The following is a 20,179-nucleotide window of genomic DNA, read 5'->3' on the forward strand; positions in this document are numbered from 1 at the left end:
CATCATTGGTAAATGAAACCAAAGTATATATTAATCTGTACACCAACGTCTTTGTTCAGCTTTAACATTGAGAGAAACTTTATCAGTTTCCTTGCACTGTATGTCAACATATATTTGGCCAATAAAGTTGATCCTGATTCAAATGTATTCACATATGTAGCTAATAAACTGGCAGCTGAGTGTAAAAGAAATTAGCACAACTAGCATGTGAAGGTTTTCACATTCTGCTAATTAATGGAAAGGACTTCAGCTCTCACACATCATCATCCAAACACAGAAACACTCTAACAGGTCAAACTACACCTAAAACAAAGAGTGAAAGACGTCCATGAACAGGAGTTCAGAATCTTTATTGGTTGAACAGGAGCAGGAAGTGGACCGAGTGTAACGTCGTACAGTACACGAGCGAATGTAAACTGCAGCTCAGTGGAAATGTTGAAAAGAAACAGTTGTGTCCCAAACCGCATCTGATCCCTGTGTAACATGTAAAGCAAAGACTGATGAGGTCAGCAAGGAAATCAAGTTAAAGACCAATCAGACGAGGACTCATAACTTAAGACCAGGAAGTAGACTGAACCAAAAAGTTCCACGATAAAGCAACTTCCTGGAGAGTGAAGAATGAAGAGGTTGCTGTCTTCTGAAGGTTAAGAGGAATATTTCTGCACACGTGTATGATAACAGGGGGGTGTAGAGGTTAGTGGGGGAGCTCATGGGCCACCAGCTTGTAGTGGGACCCACAGGACGGGCAGCGCTGGGCCTCGCCCTCGTGAAGCCAGAACCAAACCACGGCTGTGTTGTCTTCTTCACCTGCAGGGAGGAAATCAGAGCAGCTTAGAACCAGCTGCCAGCAGAGGGATTTATGATTACACTTCCATTACGCTACAGCCATGCTAGCAGCTCTGTGAGTTAAATGCTAACATGTTTAGCAGGTATAATGTTTACAGGTAACTCACAGATACATCCCACGATCCTCTTGTTTGTGATTGAGGGAACAAGGTGGGGGTCGGCCTTTGAGCCGGCGTACTGCTTTGGCTTCATCATGTTGTAGGGATCCTGCAGAAGGTGGAAGGATTACTGATCTACTGTGTAGTACAATACGGTTGTTTGCATCACTGATGACTGACGGGTACAAAGGAAAACAGTCCGCAGACAAATGGGCAATGATCTCACCGTTCCCTTCTTCATGGCCGTCATGATGACCTTCTCCAGTCCTGTGGCTTGCTCCTCATCAGTGGGAATCCCTGATGACAGATCAGATGATGTTGGTTGTAAATAAACCAGATGCATCATCACAAAACAAATACTGAGCTTGCAAACATGTCACAGGAGCTATGGCAGCACCACTTTATCCAGTAAATATGATGCTTTATTTTATGGGTCCACAATCAATTAAGAAATTTCAAATAATTTCTAGGAAAATGTCCTGGAAAAAGTTATTTTAACTTGCTACTAATGTCTATGGGAAACATTAGCTTCTTCAAAATAAAAGCATGTTAAACCCAAGTAAACATTCATTAGTTACTCATCAATCTATGGAAACATTATTCTTTTTGTTTGTTTGTTTGAATTTATTGTTTACTGCAGACAACAACGGAATTACTAGGAAGCTAGAAATTCAAGATTCAAGATTGCCTTTATTGTCACTGAGCATAACATGTCAATGAAATTTGCATTGCAACCCCCATGTTAGAAACAGTAGGAAAGATAACACAATAAAGATTAAATTAAACTAACATGCAGATAAAAATATGCGTAAATGCAATAAAAAAAAGATCTATTATCAGATATTTTGTTAATATACTTTCACACAGCTATCATCAGGTGTGTCAAGCGACCTCGCAGATTAGTGAACTTCCGCTTTCAGTTATCTTAACATCTTACCAAGCAGTATTAAAAATAAAATAGTCAATTGTCTTATTACTGGGTACCGAACTGAAGTTTTGGCCTAATTCCATTGCGGAAAACATCTTGTTGCTTTATTAACTATACAGTTTAGATGACACACGAGTTCTAATTAAATTTACAGTTTTTTAAACGAAGTTTGGTCTGATTTTCTGTGCTGAGAAGAACGTTTTCACGGGACAAACGGTATCTTTAAATTAATTTCCAGTCAGTGTTGTGTTCGTCCTCACCTCCAGCTGCCATGCCGCGGGTCAGAGCGGGGACCGGGGCAGCCCGGCAGGTTGTCGCCGCTCTAAAAGCCGAGCGCAGCAGTAACCTTGCAGCCATTTCTCCTTCTTCAGCGTTGACTCGTTCGTCGCGGGGATATGACATCATATGTGCCCCGCTCGTCACCTGGTTTTGACGCAATGGCTTTTCTAATTTTTTTTCTTCCAAAACTGGTTATTAAATCTTGATTAATTATATTAATGAATATTTACAACATAAATAATTTGCTATTATTGTTTTGCTGCTGTTGTTATTGTTATATTACTAATATTATAATTATTTTATGACTGCTAATAGAGAATATTGTTACTCATTATTTGATGTTTTCTCAAATAACCAAAATCATGCATTTAATAATGTGTGGTATGAAGATAACTAGTCTACATACACTGACATTACCAGACTTGAGGAGTAACAGTGTTTATTGGGATTTTTTACAACAGTCTTTTAATGCAGTGATGGTAAACAATTAGAGACAAACCTTTAATATGACAACGACAAACAAGCTGGCGTTAGAGAAATATTTAGTATTTTAATCAATTTCCTGTCTGTTATCTCAGGGCTTTTCAAACATGAACTGAGTGATGAAGAAGAGCTAGAGGAGCTCAACATAGTTGGCGGGAAACATCCCATAGTGTCCGTCAGGTCCGTAACCTCTCCACCAACCCTCATCCACCATCTCTATCCCGGTTACAATGTCGCCAGGGTCAAAGGTGATCTCAGTGTCGTCCACTGTGGAGGAGACGTGATGGTGAGAAGGTATAACATATACACCATACATACTGTGTGTGTGTGTGTGTGTGTGTGTACATACCAGCCTGGTAGTCATACAGCGCTCTGGCACAGATGTCCTGTCCACTGGGCTCCACATTGGGGTCTTCATTCTAAACACAGAGAGAAAAAGAAATGAAGAGGAGGAAGGAATGTTTCTTTGCCATTCAGGAAGTGAATTAAACACTTTTATTCAGGAACAACAGCGTGGACTCACTGTGGGGGTGTGCTGGTAAACGTCTTCATACAGGTCCTCCTCCGTCCCGACTTGCTGCGGTGCTTCATACACATCGTCCTGAGCTGGAGTTTCCTCTGCAGACACGTTAATGGATCAGTGCATTACAAGGTGTCATTATTAAAAATAAAGTATTGTTCTTTATTTTCCAGGACAGTGCTGGAGAAAACATTCCCATTACTTTAGTAAAAGTACTACTACAACCCTGTAAATACTATGTAATTACTGTAGTTTACATTCCACCACTGTTACAGGATGTCATATATTGATCATATAAGAACACTGAGTTCATGAATATTATTATTATCATACCTGGAGTAGCTTCATCTGCATCTTCATCAAACTCATCTGACCATTCCTCCTCTTCAGTGTAAGCAGCATCTGTGGGTCAGTGACAGACACACAGACATCAAGTCTGCATACTTATTTGCAGACTTACTTGTCAGACAGAAATAAGTTTCTACATAAAGAGAGCAAAGGAAAAAATAACGACCGCCCCCCCTCATGGCCCAATTGTTGAAGAACGTGTGTTAAAGTGCCCTCTTGGGAGCCAAAACGTGTGCTTAAGTGCCCTCTTAGGTGCCAAATAGCGTTCTAAAGTGCCCCCTGTGAGCCAAAACCCGCGCTAAAGTGCCCCCTGGGAGCCAAGACGTGTGCTAAAGTGCCCTCTTAGGTGCCAAATAGCGCGCTAAAGTGCCCTCTTGGAAGCCAAAATCCGTGCTAAAGTGCACCCTGGGAGCCAAAGCGTGTGCTAAAGTGCCCTCTTAGGCGCCAAATAGCGCGCTAAAGTGCCCTCTTGGAAGCCAAAATCTGTGCTAAAGTGCCCTCTTGGGAGCCAAAACGCGCGCTAAAGTGCCTTCTTGGATGCCAGAATCCATGCTAAAGTGCCCCCTGGGAGCCAAAATGCGCATTAAAGCGCTTGGGAGCCAAAACGCATGCTCAAGTGCCCTCTTAGACGCCAAAACGCATGCTAAAGTGCCCTCTTCAGTGGCGAGGACACACTATATGTGCCCTTTTTTTCCTTTTCGCCCCTGCCCTTCAAAAAGTCTGTGCACGCCACTGATTGTGTCTGACCTGCAGCTGGAACAGGTGAGCCTGCTGTCTCTGGTGGAGCGGCGGAGACAGGTGCAGCAGGTGAGTAAGACAGCACGGGTGAGGCGGGCGAGGCAGGTGAGGCAGGTGAGACGGGAGACGGGGGTGTCATGGAGGAGGCCGGGACCGCAGCTGGAGCTGGATGATACTGGGGCCGCTCCGGGGTTTCTCTCTCAAAGGATTTCTGGGATAGAAACGGACTCTGCAGCTTCCCTGAGAGTGAAAACACGAACATCATGAATCCCTTCACGTGTCACGAGGTGCTGCTCACGCCGGATTTGTGCTGTTTACCTGGTCTGGACGCAGCCGGGGAGGGTCTGCCGTTGGCCTCAAAGCTCTGCTCCCTCTGCTTGAACACGTCTCTGGGATTAAATGATCTCTGAGAAATCAGCAACTTGGCCTCCTGAATGACGGCGAGAGTTTAAAGGGAAACATTATTAAAGGTTATTATAATAACATATTAGATCACACGTGTGTGTACATGTCTGGTCCGTCAGTCATACTCACATTAGCTTTCTGCACTGACACTGCAGAGTTGATGCCCGTCTTCTTGTTCGAGCTTTCCTGCTGCTTCTAAACAGAGACGTGATTTTATCTGCTCACTGTTTTTATGTTCAGATTTTATAGTAAACAGTCTGACGCAGGAGAACTCACTTTGATCTTCAGACCATCTTTGTGTCAGATTATAGATAATGGAGTCAGCATGACAGAGTACACGTTGGACCCCGACCAATCATAGCTCACCATCTGTCGTCCTGCATGATTCACTACATGAGATATTTACGTTTTGTTCCTGGAAGTTGGTCCCTGGCATTTCCTTCCCGATGACATCACACAGGTCGTGAAAGACGGCCAGCTGTGATTGGTCGAGGACAAACATAACCAACATAAAGATGGTTTGTAAAATGTATTTCATGACCATCTAAGCTTTAAGAGGCTTTTGGGAAACAATGTCCCACAGAGCCCACGTAGCTTCAGTCCTGATCAGTGGCGTGCACAGACTTTTTGAAGGGCAGGGGCGAAAAGGAAAAAAAGGGCACATATAGCGTGTCCTCGCCACTGAAGAGGGCACTTTAGCACGCGTTTTGGCATCTAAGAGGGCACTTTAATGCGCATTATGGCTCCCAGGGGGCACTTTAGCACAGATTTTGGCTTCCAAGAGGGCACTTTAGCGCGCGTTTTGGCTCACAGGGGGCACTTTAGCACGCATTTTGGCATCCAGGAAGGCACTTTATCGCGCGTTTTGGCTTCCAAGAGGGCACTTTAGCACGCTATTTGGCGTCCAAGAGGGCACTTTAGCGTGTTTTTCAACAATTGGGCCACAAGGGGGGTTCCTGCGATCCCTTTTAGAGCTCTGCAGGGTCAGACGCCTGCCTATCTCTACACCCACACCTGTCTGAAATTACGGTCTATTAAGAGACAATTTCCTGAGTGATCAGCTCACCGGCCGCTGCTGCTCTTGCTCTCTTTCCTCTTCTTCTCGCTGCTTCTGATAAATCCTGAAACGCCATAAACACAGAAAGCACCAATCAGTGGCTTTGACTCTTTGTTAGTGTGTGTGTGTTGCTGTTGTGTGCTTGACCTACTTCTCCTGTTCGATCTGCTGAGCCCTCTCCTTCGTCCTCCTCTCCCTCTCCTTCGCCTGCCTCTCGTCCATCTCCCTCCTCTCCCTCTCCATCGCTCGTCTCTCCTGCTCTGCTCGTTTGCTCTCCTCCAGTCTGCGAACTTCTTCATCCCTCTGAGGAGGACAGTCAGAGTATTTTCATGCTAAACAAAACTACAGCTACTCAGGTTGTGTACTCAGATACTCAGGTTGTGTACTCAGATACTCAGGTTGTGTACTCAGACACTAAACATGAGGAGAAACCTGAGCTTGGACCCAGAACTCGTCCTTTTTGACGAGTTGAATTTCCTCCAAGGCGTTGGTCTTCCGATACACAGAACCCTGTTCAGAGAAGAAGTCGTGAAATAGTGAATTTTGGTCAAACACACACACGTTTCAGTTTCTGGAAAATACATTCCACAGGTTGAGTCTGTGTGTGTTCAGGCTCAGATGACATTTTTACATATAAACACACGTCTGTTGCATTCAAGGCGTGGCCAAACGAGCTCACACAGCACTGATTGAAATTAGAATCTGGGCGACTCTGTTAGCTTGTTTGCTTCAGAGGTGCTGATTGGTGTCACACACTATGAAATATCTCTCACTTATTTAGTCTCATATTGCCGACTGTCAGTGTATTAAAGAGAATTTGGAGACCTTTGATGTTTCTATTTTCATCCTAATATTATTGGGTTTTATTCTGCATCTTATTTTACATTCATTTTCTATCCCTGTGTTTATGTTTAGTCCAGTGGCGTGCACAGACTTTTTGAAGGGCAGGGGCAGAAAAAAGGAAAAAAAGGGCACATATAGCGAGTCCTCGCCACTGAAGAGGGCACTTTAGCACATGTTTTGGCTCCCAGGGGGCACTTTAGCACAGATTTTGGCTCCCAGAGGGCACTTTGGAGCGCGTTTTGGCGTCCAAGACGGCACTTTAGAGTGCGTTTTGGCGTCCAAGAGGGCACTTTAGCACAGGTTTTGGCTCCCAGGGGACACTTTAGAGCGCGTTTTGGCATCCAAGAGGGCACTTTAGAGTGCATTTTGGCGTCCAAGAGGGCACTTTAGCACACGTTTTGGCTCCCAGGGGGCACTTTAGTACACGTTTTGGCTCCCAAGAGGGCACTTTAGCACGCGTTTTGAAATCCAAGAGGGCACTTTAGCGCGCGTTTTGGCTCCCAGGGGTCACTTTAGCGCGCGTTTTGGCTCCCAGGGGTCACTTTAGCGCGTGTTTTGGTTCCCAAGAGGGCACTTTAGCGCCCGTTTTTCAAAAACTGGGCCACAAGGGGGGGCCTGAACTAACTGCTCTGAGTGGTTGAGTTGGGGTTTCGGTTAAATGTAAAGAAAAACATCAGTTAAAAAACAGGAATCATGCTTGTGGATGTTGTGCAACCCTGGTTCCAAGCAGTGTGAACTCAGTCATTAACGAGCGAACAGTTTAACGAGGTGTTCTGAGCTTGTACCCTAACCCTGTGTGATATGAAGCTGTTCAGGTCTCTGTGAGCTCATCTGCTGTCAGTCACTGTGACAGAAATGAGTGGTTCCCGGGGGTGTCTCCTCACCACAGGGCCTCTGGGCGCGTCTCTGTATCCTTGTGTTTGTTTGTGGAAATTAAAGTTGGCTCCAGACGCTTTGGCAACTTTCTCCAGGACGGCGTCCGGTTCCACGTCTTCCTCTCCCCGAGCGTTTATGGTCACGTGGGCTCCCTGCGACCACAGACACGTCAGAGCTAATCAGTGACTCCACCACGTCCCACACGGCTTGGACATAAGAGGATATGGCTATAAATGGACATTTTGGGGGAATATCATTCAAATTGTTAACAGGAAACAAATTTCTAATCTCTCCACATGCGATGTGGAGAGATTAGAAATTTGGAGTCTGATGTGTTCTAGCGCCATCATCAGGTCAGCATGTATATGTGTCACATATGAGCAGTGACATTCAGCCTGAGCTGGACTTTGTGTTTAGTGCTAGTTAGCAAATGTTAGCATGTCAACAGGCTAAACTAAGATGGTAAAGGTGCTAAACATTACACCTGCTGAACATCTGCAGCATTGCCTGCATGTTAGCATGCTAATGTTAGCATTCAGCTCAAAGAATCGCTGCCTGACAGAGCTGCTAGCGTGATTGTTCATACGTGTATTTACAGTTGGAATAACAAATGAGCTTTAACTGGAGGTGAAGGAGACTGTAACTGGTTCAAACAGGTTAACACATTAAAAACCTTTGCAAACATGGTTTTTAATCTCAGTCTAAGTGATGACAGTGAAGATTTAGTTTCATGTATACATTTTACTTCTACAACAACTACATTTAAAGGTGTTTCTGGAGGCGTTTCATCAGCAGAACAACACACTCACCCTCAGGAAGTTGGCCATTGAGCTCACGTGGTTTGCACTCAGGCCTTTTCGAGAGTCCTTCACACCTTCACCGGTCTGTGGAGTGAACGCACACACGAACACACACACACAAGACAAAAACAGACATCCAAAGAAAGATGTGACCTCACTTTCAGACTGACCTTCGTAGGGCTCACAAGTTTAGAAGTGCAAACCTGTGTGTGTGTGTGTGTGTGTGTGTGTGTCTCACCCAGTTTATGAGGACGTATTTGGGCAGACCAGAGTTGGGGTCCTGGACACGACAGAAAGCGTACATCACCTTCCCGCTGCTCAGCTCCTCCACCATCTCCTCTAATCCACCATCTACACACACACACACACACACACACACACACACACACACACACACTTCCACTGTATTTCCATTTTATGCTACTTTAAAGTTTAAACCAGTAGCTCTCGATAAAGAATCAGTCTCAGAGTCTCTGAGTTCTGTTTCATGTTTAAACTTCTCACAGGTTAATAACTGTTTGAGGCTCAAAGAGGTAATTGTGTGAATCAGAAGAGCTCCACCTGCAGCAGCTCCACCTGCAGCAGCTCCACCTGCTGCAGCTCCAACAGTAAAATGCTGCTCTAACATTGATGCTTCAGTATCAACAATCTACCTAAAAGCCTTTAATTTTCTCAAAAACCGACAGTGCGCCTTATAATCCAATGCGCCTTTTATATGGATCAATATCGGTTAATTATGGCTATCGTAGTTAGGGGGCGTGGCCAAAGTAACAGCGGTATTCCACTCTCTGCGTGCCGTCATCCTTTTACTGGCGCGTGCAGTCAGCTGTCAACCTGAATAATAAAATGACTATTTCACTGAACAATCAAAAAATATGAATATATGCTAAATAATAGGCAATTAAAATATTAATCAAACGTGGTTAATGTGATTTCTGCTCCTGAACCTCAGCGCACAGCGTCTGCACATCAGCGCTGAGCGCCGTCACCTGCATCTTTACGCAGGATCAGCTGTCATCTGTGAGCGCGCGGTGTTTGTTTCAAACGAACAAGCTAAAATAAAATACATTTGAAATAAATGCTCATTAATTATTTTCAAGAGCCGCATCAGAGGGATGAAAGAGCCGCGGGTTGCCGACCCCTGATCTAGTGGATGCATAACGCAACCCCAGACACCACAGGACGGTAGTTTCTGTCTATGCGCCTTATAATCCGGTGCGCCTTATAGTGCGGAAAATACGGTAATCATGTTGCATAGAATCAGTCACAGGAGACATTTTACTGCACAGACAGTACTTTTACTGCATGAAGCTGGTAGCACTGCTGTACTTTTACTGCTGATACCACAGCAGTAGTAGATCTTACCTCCTTTTCCCGCCAGACGGATATCATTGCTGTTCCCTTCATAAGTGAACAGCACCCTGAAAACACACACAGGTGTAGAAACCCAGAATATTAGAGTGTCTCATGTTGGAGGGCCGTGCTTCCTCTAACACATCTCAGCTAACAGGTGATCAAAGATTCCAGGAAGGGAAATTTCCGACTATCTCAGGGGCAATCACGAAGAGACGACTCACCAGTTTGTCTCTGACTTGCTGTCCACCACTTCTTCATAGGCGGCCATGAGTGCGGGGCCGTTCTTACTCAGATTTGCTGCCATCTTCTTCCAGTTTCTTCATTCACGGTTCAAACCGGCCGCCAGTGATCTGCCACACTGAGCTCCAACAGTGCTGCTGCTGACAGCGTCCAGGAGAGCCAGAACACGGATCAGAACTCCAGAGTTTAGAGTAAAACCTCCACAGTATCACGCCACAATGACTCTGGTTTATTGTGATTTCCAGAGCAGATTTTCTTCTGCTCCGATGTGTCAAACCAGTCGGGGGAGAAGATGAAAACCTGATGAGCCACATTCCTGCAGAAGTTACACGCCTCTGACTTACACTCATTCATCCATTAGCACGACCGCAATGTATCTGAATGAGAAAACATACATCTATTCATGTTATTCTGCAGTGTGTCGTCTTCCATACTGACTGCCGTGAAACTAAGCACATAATAAATGTGTGTGTGCGTGCGTGTGTGTGTGTGTGTGTGTGTGTGACCTGGATGACAGAAGCAGGGTGGGTTTTTTTTGTGATTGTGAAACAGAAGAGGAACAAGTGCAGCCTCGATCAACCTCAGTACAAAAAGTGAATTCTCCAAACAGAATTTATGCATTTATGCTTCCAGTCTTTATGCTAAGCTAAGCTAATCAACTCCTGGCTCTGGCTTCGACACACCTAAAACACCTTGTTTTCGCACATGGACAACATTACCCACAACGCACCTGGACCGTGACAGCTGGGTGGGTTGTGCTAGCGGCAGCTAACGTAGCCTGTAGCCTGCAGCAGCTGCAGACGTCTGGTCAGCTCACTTCTTTCTGACTACTCATGGTCTTCAACCGACGCTGACTCAGGTGACATCACTCGAGTCACACACCTCCCTCCGAGACCCTGGAGACTTTAAACTATTTATCACATGTGCAGTAAAACTCCACCACATCCATAAACTGACCTTGGCGTGTTCTTGAACTGGTCCACAGGTGCTGATATCATCTTTATTCTTAACACGACTTTGTTTCCAGGACAGAAGAGGATGTTTCAAAGAGGTGAAGATATTCCTTCATCCAAAAATCCACTCCCAGGCTCTGTAAAGTGGAAAAGCTGTTTGTGATCATGTGCTTTAAATCGTCTGTTCCCACATAACTCTGTTGAGGTACATGTATTTCACCACTAGAGGGAGTTTTAACATAACACATATTAAACAGTTCAACCAGCAGCGACAGAAACCTGCTGCAGACGGACAAACCTCATGTTCAGACAACAACCAACATGATGTAAATCTTTAAAAATGTTCCACAAATATGTAGTTTTGTTTTAAAAGGTTCAGTAATTTCCTCAAACAGCTGCTCGCTGTAGTTTTTATCAGGCAGACAGGAAATGTGTCGGGGACTATTTTCAGCGGCGGATGAATCCACATTTGGTGCTGTAGTGAGTGTTTGTGGCAGCAGGACGGTGTGTGTGTGTTCATGGTAATGGAGGAGCAGTTCACCCCATCAGCTGAGTTTCTCCTCATGCTACAGGAGGAGCATCGTGGAGGCTCCCAGCTGCAGTATACGTTTCCCTCTCCACCCCACCCACCACACTCCTCAGCACCACCGGTCTGAACGCTGCCTGACGCTCTGTTACACCGTCACAGCTGTGAATATGATGCTCAGTGTAGCACATGCATGTTTTCATTACATCTCTGTAATCTCTGATTATGCAGAATTGACTTCACTCAGCTACACCACCTGTACAACTTTGAGGTACTTCTACTCTACTCGAGTGTTTTCATTGTATAGTTCTATCAAAGTCATTTAATGTTGTACTTCTCACCTCACTGGATTTATTTGACAGCTGCTTTTCAGATTAAGATGCTACGTTAAACAGCAGTTAAAGATGCTTTTTTGTCTCCCGTGTATGTTGCCCCGGGCCTCCGGACCATAGGGGCCCCTGAATGACCCTTAATTTATTTTACTTTACATTCACATATTTCTTTTTAATTAAAACATTGCCTGATGAATTAAATATTATTTTCTACTCAACATATACTGAAAAACTTTAACATATTAAATATTTCAAATATATATATTTTCCTTTTTTTGCACCCCGACCCCCCCGTCTTACCAGAGAATGGTTTGACCCCGCTCTGGCGCACTTAAGGCTACGCTACATACGTACCCTGAAGCGGGAAATTTACGTAAAAATTACGTAAAAATCGGGTGCGCAGAAAAGAAAAGAAAAAAGAAAAAGAGAGGAAGATCATAGAGGTGAACAAGAAAAAATGTATGAAGTTTTTAAAAGGGGGACAAGAAGCCAGAGAATTAGGGCTAGAGTTTACATTCACGGGGGGCCTATGATGGTCTCTTGTCCCCGGGCCCCAGCAAGTCTGTTGACAGCCCTGTGTGTGTGTGTGTGTGTGTGTGTGTGTGTGTGTGTGTGTGTGTGTGTGTGTGTTCTCTGGTAAACTGTTTATCCTCTGACTCATGTCCAGCTCACACACACACACACTCTGACGCCACACCTCTCAGTCTATCAGCGAGCGCATGTCTTTCTGTAGGTCCCTGAACACAACGCTGGTTAACGAGCTAGCAAACAGTTTCCACAGAACAACATGATGATTCATGTGCTGACTTTATGTTCCCCAGCTGCTCTCTGATTGAGTCTGTCTGCTGTTTAATGATTTCAGGTAGTGAACTGTGGCTTTATCAGAGCTTTTTGTTGAAGACTGCTGCTGGAAACAGTCCATGAGGGCAGTGAAACTGAGGCAAAACAGTAAAAATGTGTCATGAAACCAAAACAATGAGCTGAAAAGAGTTAAAAAACAATCGTCATGACAAACATTCACTTACAAAATCACCAAATTTGGAGATACGTGGTTTTTACTGGACAGGAGGCGCATGAAAAATTGTAATCTGAAAAGTAACTAGTTACTAAATCTGTCAGACAAAAGTAGTGGAGTAAAAAGTACAGTATTTAATTCTGTGGTGTAGTGGAGTAAAAGTATAAAGTTGCATAAAATGGAAATACTCAAGTAAAGTACAAGTACCTATCACATGAGTAAATGTACTTGGTTACCTTCCACCTCTGACAAAGTGTTTATGCACCGATTTAAGGTCAAACAGGAAACATTTCCACATTAACAGCTGTTTAACTTTTGTTGTGTTGTGATCTTTCCAGCATGTTCAAACCCGGAGAAATCTCTTCAATCTGATTGGTCAGAGCGTGAGGAAGGAAGGAAGTTGGCTAACGTAACGTGAATAAAACTTTAACACGTGAACATTTCTGCCTGTATCACGTAGGTTTTCACGGTGGTCGTTTGACAGTGAAGAGAACAACTCCCATGATCCCTCGCTACTTGATGACATCATCAGACTAAGTGTTTTGTTGTCATTGTCGCGGTTTCAGATAAATCTATTTGAATTAATCCTTTATTCAAAGCACGGCTGTGAACTTCTGGAAGCGTTAATCCCATTTTCTAGTGTTGTTGACATTAATTTGATTACACACACACACACACACACACACACACACACTCCCTCACCGCAGTGTGGGAGGGCGGGCAGACGATCCTGTTAGTCATGAATGGGTGATTGATGGACTGAAGCTCAAGAGCAAATTGGCCCCCGGGGCTAGCCTTCCTCCCCCATCCAACCACCCACCCACCCAGCCACCTCCACCCCCCGCCTCAGTCTACCCCCGTCCTCTCCTCTCCTTCTGCCCCCGTCTCCTCTCTCATCTGCTGTGGCTGTCACAGGTACCATTAACAGCCCCTTCACAAACATCGACTCCAACACTCAGGAAGTGTTTGGAGACTGAAGGCCTCAGCACGCTTCAGACAACCCAACACACACACAGCGACTGGTCAGGTGACGAGGTTTGATTTTACGTACTCACCTGAAAAGGCTCTACAATCACACAACATCTTTTATCCCTAAACCTTTGATTTGTGGGGAAAAACTCGGTCTGGCTGCATAGTTAAGCACACACATGCTTAACTAAATGGTCAGATATTTGCACTCAGTATGTACATTTTACTACACTGAACAAGCTCCTGTCCATAATAGACAATCCTGATCACCCACCACACAGCGCCATCTCCAGGCAGAGGAGCAGCTTCAGTGACAGACTGCTGTCATTGTCCTGCTCTACTGACAGACTGAAAAAATCGTTCCTCCCCCACGCCGTACGGCCCTTCAACACCTCTCACGGAGGGCGACAAAAACAATAACCAACACAACAACTCCAAACCCACTACACACCTACACCACACAGCACGGACACATGCACTTTATCACACACACATCCATATGCTGGACTCCATCACACACACATCTAAATGCTGGACTTTATCACACACACATCCATATGCTGGACTCCATCACACACACACATCAAAATGCTGGACTCCATCACACACACATCTATATGCTGGACTCCATCACACACACATCCATATGCTGGACTCCATCACACACACATCAAAATGCTGGACTTTATCACACACACATCTAAATGCTGGACTTTATCACACACACACACATCTATATGCTGGACTCCATCACACACACATCAAAATGCTGAACTTTATCACACACACATCTATATGCTGGACTCCATCACACACACATCTAAATGCTGAACTTTATCACACACACATCTATATGCTGGACTCCATCACACACACATCTATATGCTGGACTCCATCACACACACATCAAAATGCTGGACTTCATCACACACACATCTATATGCTGGACTCCATCACACACACATCAAAATGCTGGACTCCATCACACACACATCTATATGCTGGACTCCATCACACACACATCTAAATGCTGGACTTTATCACACACACATCTATATGCTGGACTTTATCACACACACATCTATATGCTGGACTCCATCACACACACATCTAAATGCTGAACTTTATCACACACACATCAAAATGCTGGACTCCATCACACACACATCAAAATGCTGGACTTTATCAGACACACATCTATATGCTGGACTCCATCACACACACATCTAAATGCTGAACTTTATCACACACACATCTATATGCTGGACTCCATCACACACACATCTATATGCTGGACTCCATCACACACACATCAAAATGCTGGACTTTATCACACACACATCCATATGCTGGACTCCATCACACACACATCAAAATGCTGGACTCCATCACACACACATCTATATGCTGGACTCCATCACACACACATCTAAATGCTGGACTTTATCACACACACATCTATATGCTGGACTTTATCAGACACACATCTATATGCTGGACTCCATCACACACACATCAAAATGCTGGACTCCATCACACACACATCTATATGCTGGACCCAAGTGTGGACAAACCGACTATTTCACACTGTTATTTTGCACAACTGCACTACTGTGCACATATTTAACTGCTCAAATGTCTATCCTGTATCACAGATGTTTATCCTGTATAGCCAGATGTTAAGACGTTTATCCTGGATAGCCTAGTTCCTTATTTTTACTTCACTATTTTTTCTTATATTGTTATTTTGTATTTTGTATTGTATTTTTTTTTTTTTTTACCTCCTACTTGTAAGTTGTTCATTACTTGAAAGTAGTTCTTGTTTTTATTTTGCATGCCCTTGTGTGTCCACCTTTTGAGCTGCTGGAACTGCAAATTGCTCTTTGGAGATGAATAAAGTATCTATCTATCTATCTATCTATCTATCTATATTTCAGCTGCTGTTGGTATATTTTATTGTTTATTGTTTTAGTATATTTTATTGCCTTAGTTTTTTATTTTTATTTCTGGTATATTTTTATTGCATTTACGCATATTTTTACTGCATGTTAGTTTATTTTATTCTAGTATCTTTATTTTATTTTATTGTCTTCTTATCTTGTTTCCAACACGGGGGCTGCAATGCAAATTTCATGCTCAATTACAATAAAGAATCTTGAATCTTGAATCTACTTTCTTTATCTTAACCACAATCTTTCATCGTCGAGAAGCCAAAGTTTTGAAAACGCCGTCATACCACAGAGAGATTCATAATCCTAAAAATCAGAGCCAGAAAAGTAAAACACACCCTCCATTATATGTGATAAGCTGATATTTGGGGGGTGTTGAGCTCCAGGTGCGGACACGGAGCAGCTGTCCTCCTCCAGCGAGAACGTTTCACTGCAGCTGCCGATGACCTCACCGCTGAACCATTTCATTAACACCCGGTCGTGTTTTCCTCCAGAGGACGGGGGTGACAAAACGTCCGAAGCCCCCACATTACATGACACAAACTCGAAGAGAAGCGTAGCTCATCCGTCTGGCTCGGAAATACTCCTGAATTCAAAATAAGTACATGCACAGACGTGACACCAGCAAAATGTACTGGAGTATCAAAAGTAAATGTACTCATTATGAAGGAATGGCTCCTTTCACAGTGGAATATTACCACAGAATACTACATTACTCTGTTCTTTTCTTATAATCAATACATATGCAGTATTTTGATGTTGTGGTTTGTCACTGTGGAACCAGTTTTACATACTTGCATCATATCATATAGGATATGATATAATAGATAGATATAATAATAATATAATATAATAGATATAATGATGCAAAGAGTGCAATATTCCCCCCTGGAATGCAGTATATGTACTAGTATATGTATGCTTGGAGAGAGTTCGGAAATGAAGTGCAGCTCTCGCTCTGGGAGGTGTGTGTGTTTAAACTGTGAGGCTTTAACATTTCCTCTGTTTCTGTGCTGTAATGAGCTTTAAGCTGTAAACACACACACACACTCACACACACACAAACTCACACACTCAAACACTCACTCACACACACACACTCTCTCTCACACACACACACACACACACACACTTGTTGCTCTGCCTGTCAGCAGCAGCTACACTGAAAAGATTTACTGGCCGACATCTTTTTCCACAGGCCATAACAGCGTCTGACACGATGTCATGAGGACTCAGCGAGCGGGTCGTCTCTGTGGAGCAGCTGCAGAGCGAAGGAGTTTTCCTTTAACCAGACTTATTCTTCATTTTTCCTTTTAGGCTGATCTGCTCTGGTGAAATGCTGCCACACACCTGCAGACTCTGTGGCACCTGTACTGACTTTACTTCCTCTTTGTAAAGTGCGCAGCTTCTCGTCTCTGCACTTTAACTTTTGTTTTTTGTTTTAAAGGAGCAGCTTCATGATTGGCTCTACATGACAACATCAAGAAAATATAAAAACCTACATTCTTTAGCACTTCTGTGCATTTTGGCATTCATGTTTGCTGTAGCTGTTTATGTAATGCAGTCGTGTACGTGGAAATGTCCTCATGTTGTTAAAGTTGTCATATAATCGGTGCCACATGTACGTAGATGGAAGTGAAAACCATGTTTTTATTGTTTTCTAACTCCAAATGTCAAATCTTTGACCTTTTTCAAGCCCCTCTCACTTCTGTTTTTGAACGACTCTTGTCCTTAAACTGAAACTTCCCCAATTCAGCATTCTGAATGAGCCTGAGTCAGACCCCCGAGTCTGACCCCTGACCTCTGACATCCTCCTGGAGAGGACACCCAAGACGACAGTTCACCGCTTTAGGTCGCTTGTCTCCGTATGAGACAGCTAACGAGTGTCCTAACGAGACGAGCCTGCAGGACTCCCATTAACCCTGTGTGTCGACTGTACATCCAGCTTTAGTGAGGACGCGCTGTCACCGAATGGACCCCAGCCTCAAAGCTTTGTACCTCCATCATCCACCCTGAACATCTCCGTGTGAAAATAATGCTTCCAAAACTGTAAAAAAAACCACACGTTTGCACTGAACATGATGGAGACGGCGGTCACATGTGTTTGGCAGAACGAGGCAGCGGGACAGAAATGTCATTTTTGTCATTTGAATGTCATTTCTTGGAGCCGGCGGACACCCCCCCCCCCCCCCCCCCCCCCCCCCCTCCGTTGCTTTCTCTTTCGTCACATATTCATCCTTCCTCTCGCGCCGTCTTTGAGTTCCCTCCACGAAATACACAAAAAGCACGCGCTTGGCTTCCTTGGAAACAAAAGAGGGATTTCCTCCCCACCGACGGGCCCTCGAACCTCAACACACACCCATGAACGTACACGGAGTCCCGCAGCGTTCACGCCGCGGTGGAGGTCGGCCACACGTCCTGCAAGAGGAGGAGGAGGCAGATTTGGAGGTTACGACTGACCAGAGGTATGCAGAGACACCCCCTCGGCCTCTTCCCTCTCCCCCAGCATAGCTTTGTGGAAGAGGATCTTCACAGTCTGGCCCTGAGCCAAAGACTGAACCCTCTCTGTAATCCTCTCCTGCTGATACACACAGCTGCTGCTGCTGTGTGTGTGTGTGTGTGTGTGTGCAGTGCTAGCTAAGCTCAGCCCAGAAGTCGACTGTGAACACTCGCTGGTTTCAGGTCCGTAACCCCCTTTTCCTGCTCGTAATGGTGGAAATGAAACTGGAGACCTGGGCGTATTCTTGACTCCAGATGTCAGGAGCACAAAGCGCACTTTTAAGAAAGCCCGAAGCTGGACTGGCTGAGCTATGAGTCTGCTGTCTGCAGGTAAAGTTAGAGGTGTATTCCACACATTTATCATTGTCCTGGTAGTCAGAAGTAATGCTGCTGAACCAGAAGTGTCATCTTTTTTTGTAGAGCACTGCCGGGATGACGTATGTTTATACACCAACCCAACACTAACACTGGATTTAAGGTTGAAAACACAGCCTACATTACCCAGAATGCATCTGAACTACTGACTCTTCTGTCAGAGACTCAGGTGTGTTATGAAAACAGCAGTTCAGGTGTTAGTTTGCTCTGGTTGTGAGTGTCTCAGGCTGGTTGACACACAGAACAGTGAATATACTGTCCTTTAAATCCAGATGAGATCCCTCCTATCAGCCCGTTTCCTCCTCCGGCCTCCTCCGGCCTCCTCTCATTGACTCCGCAGCTTGTCGCTGTGTAAAGTTCAGTATTATGTGTGAAGCCGTGCGGGCGTGTTGATGGACATAACACATGTGTTCCCTCCACGGCTGTTCCAGCTGGTCATGGCTTTGACCTGCGGCCGACCTGTTATTGTCTCTGCAGCAGAAACACAAGAACTACATGTGAGGAGAACTACAACACTGTGCTGCAGAGTAAAGACGTGGAACAAACAAGAACACCAAACATTCAATGGGTGTGACTGTTATTATTTCCCAAAACTGAGCAAAGTTGGTTAAGTCTGGTATTTTTAGCATGAACTCAAATTTCAAGTTTCACAGTTGGACAAATTTCATTTATTAATCTATTTAACCTCAGAAATCCACTTTGACTGAACACAATGCAGCTCTACTGGGTACTGAGCCCGGGCCCCTGGACCAGGACCTCTGTATGAAGGGACTGTTAAAAGGTGTTGTTTGTCCAATCAAATGAACACAGAGAGACACAAAACAACCATAAAGAGACACAAAACAGCCACAGAGAGACACAAAACAACCACAGAGAGATGCAAAACAACCACAAAGAGACACAAAACAACCACAAAGAGACACAAAACAACCACAGAGACGCAAAACAACCATAAAGAGACACAAAACAGCCACAGAGACACAAAACAGCCACAGAGAGACACAAAACAACCACGAAGAGACACAAAACAACCATAAAGAGACACAAAACAGCCACAGAGAGACACAAAACAACCACAGAGAGACGCAAAACAACCACAAAGAGACACAAAACAACCACAAAGAGACATAAAACAGCCACAGAGAGACACAAAACAACCACAGAGACGCAAAACAACCATAAAGAGACACAAAACAGCCACAGAGAGACACAAAACAACCACAGAGACGCAAAACAACCATAAAGAGACACAAAACAGCCACAGAGACACAAAACAGCCACAGAGAGACACAAAACAACCATAAAGAGACACAAAACAACCACAGAGAGACACAAAACAACCACAGAGAGACACAAAACAGCCACAGAGACACAAAAATTAATAAATTAATCAATCAGAAACAATGACTCTTCTTTTAAATCAAAGAGGGGTTTTTTGTCTTAAAACGTCCAGAGGGGACATTCAGGTATATCTTGCAGATCTTCTGTACTTGTACTTCAGTCAAATTTTGGAACACAGGACTTTTACTCCTAATGTGATATTTACAGAGTGCTATTTCTACTTTTACTGCAGCAGATCATATGAAGTGTGTGAAAGCTCCGGGCTCCAGGTTTCAGCTCAGGGTCAGGAGGTCAGAAAAGTGTCCAACTTCTCCTTTAAGGTCTAAAAGTGTCTTTCTTCCAGCGGAGCTCCTCCTCCCTCCTCCTCCCTCCTCTGCGCCTCCTCTGCAAACAGACGGGATCA

At 44.4% G+C, this 20,179-nt stretch overlaps 2 protein-coding genes across 2 annotated transcripts; both read right to left on the reverse strand.

Moving 5' to 3' along the window:
* Nucleotides 1-331: 331 nt before the first annotated feature.
* Nucleotides 332-2,250, reverse strand: LOC121623058 (cytochrome c oxidase subunit 5B, mitochondrial-like). Its single transcript, XM_041960183.1, has 4 exons — nucleotides 2,133-2,250; nucleotides 1,171-1,241; nucleotides 954-1,053; nucleotides 332-807 (listed from the first exon to the last, which is right to left on the reverse strand). The coding sequence occupies exons 1-4, from the start codon at nucleotides 2,227-2,229 to the stop codon at nucleotides 695-697; spliced, it is 381 nt and encodes a 126-aa protein (XP_041816117.1). The 5' UTR covers nucleotides 2,230-2,250; the 3' UTR covers nucleotides 332-694.
* A 323-nt stretch (nucleotides 2,251-2,573) lies between these two features.
* LOC121622957 (drebrin-like protein B) lies at nucleotides 2,574-10,106 on the reverse strand. Its single transcript, XM_041960045.1, has 15 exons — nucleotides 9,799-10,106; nucleotides 9,587-9,642; nucleotides 8,460-8,572; nucleotides 8,231-8,305; nucleotides 7,430-7,573; nucleotides 6,135-6,212; nucleotides 5,854-6,005; nucleotides 5,712-5,766; nucleotides 4,775-4,840; nucleotides 4,559-4,670; nucleotides 4,250-4,480; nucleotides 3,488-3,556; nucleotides 3,158-3,252; nucleotides 2,984-3,053; nucleotides 2,574-2,901 (listed from the first exon to the last, which is right to left on the reverse strand). Exons 1-15 carry the CDS (start codon nucleotides 9,879-9,881, stop codon nucleotides 2,765-2,767), a joined length of 1,536 nt encoding a protein of 511 aa, XP_041815979.1. The 5' UTR covers nucleotides 9,882-10,106; the 3' UTR covers nucleotides 2,574-2,764.
* Between the last annotated feature and the right edge of the window lie 10,073 nt (nucleotides 10,107-20,179).

This window comes from Chelmon rostratus, chromosome 19 (genome assembly GCF_017976325.1).
Source record: "Chelmon rostratus isolate fCheRos1 chromosome 19, fCheRos1.pri, whole genome shotgun sequence".
NCBI classification, from domain to species: domain Eukaryota; kingdom Metazoa; phylum Chordata; class Actinopteri; order Chaetodontiformes; family Chaetodontidae; genus Chelmon; species Chelmon rostratus.

Bases quoted from the DNA above. Each gene is read 5' to 3' on its own strand.
- LOC121623058 (XM_041960183.1), bottom strand. From the start codon at position 2,229: ATGGCTGCAAGGTTACTGCTGCGCTCGGCTTTTAGAGCGGCGACAACC. The intron at 1,054-1,170 runs GTGAGATCATTG...CACCTTCTGCAG, and splicing joins CGGCCATGAAGAAGGGAACG to GATCCCTACAACATGATGAA. The intron at 808-953 runs GTGAGTTACCTG...TCCTCCCTGCAG, and splicing joins GAGGATCGTGGGATGTATCT to GTGAAGAAGACAACACAGCC.
- LOC121622957 (XM_041960045.1), bottom strand. From the start codon at position 9,881: ATGGCAGCAAATCTGAGTAAGAACGGCCCCGCACTCATGGCCGCCTAT. The intron at 9,643-9,798 runs GTGAGTCGTCTC...GTGTGTTTTCAG, and splicing joins AGCAAGTCAGAGACAAACTG to GGTGCTGTTCACTTATGAAG. The intron at 4,841-5,711 runs GTGAGCTGATCA...GTCTCTGTTTAG, and splicing joins AGCAAGAGCAGCAGCGGCCG to AAGCAGCAGGAAAGCTCGAA.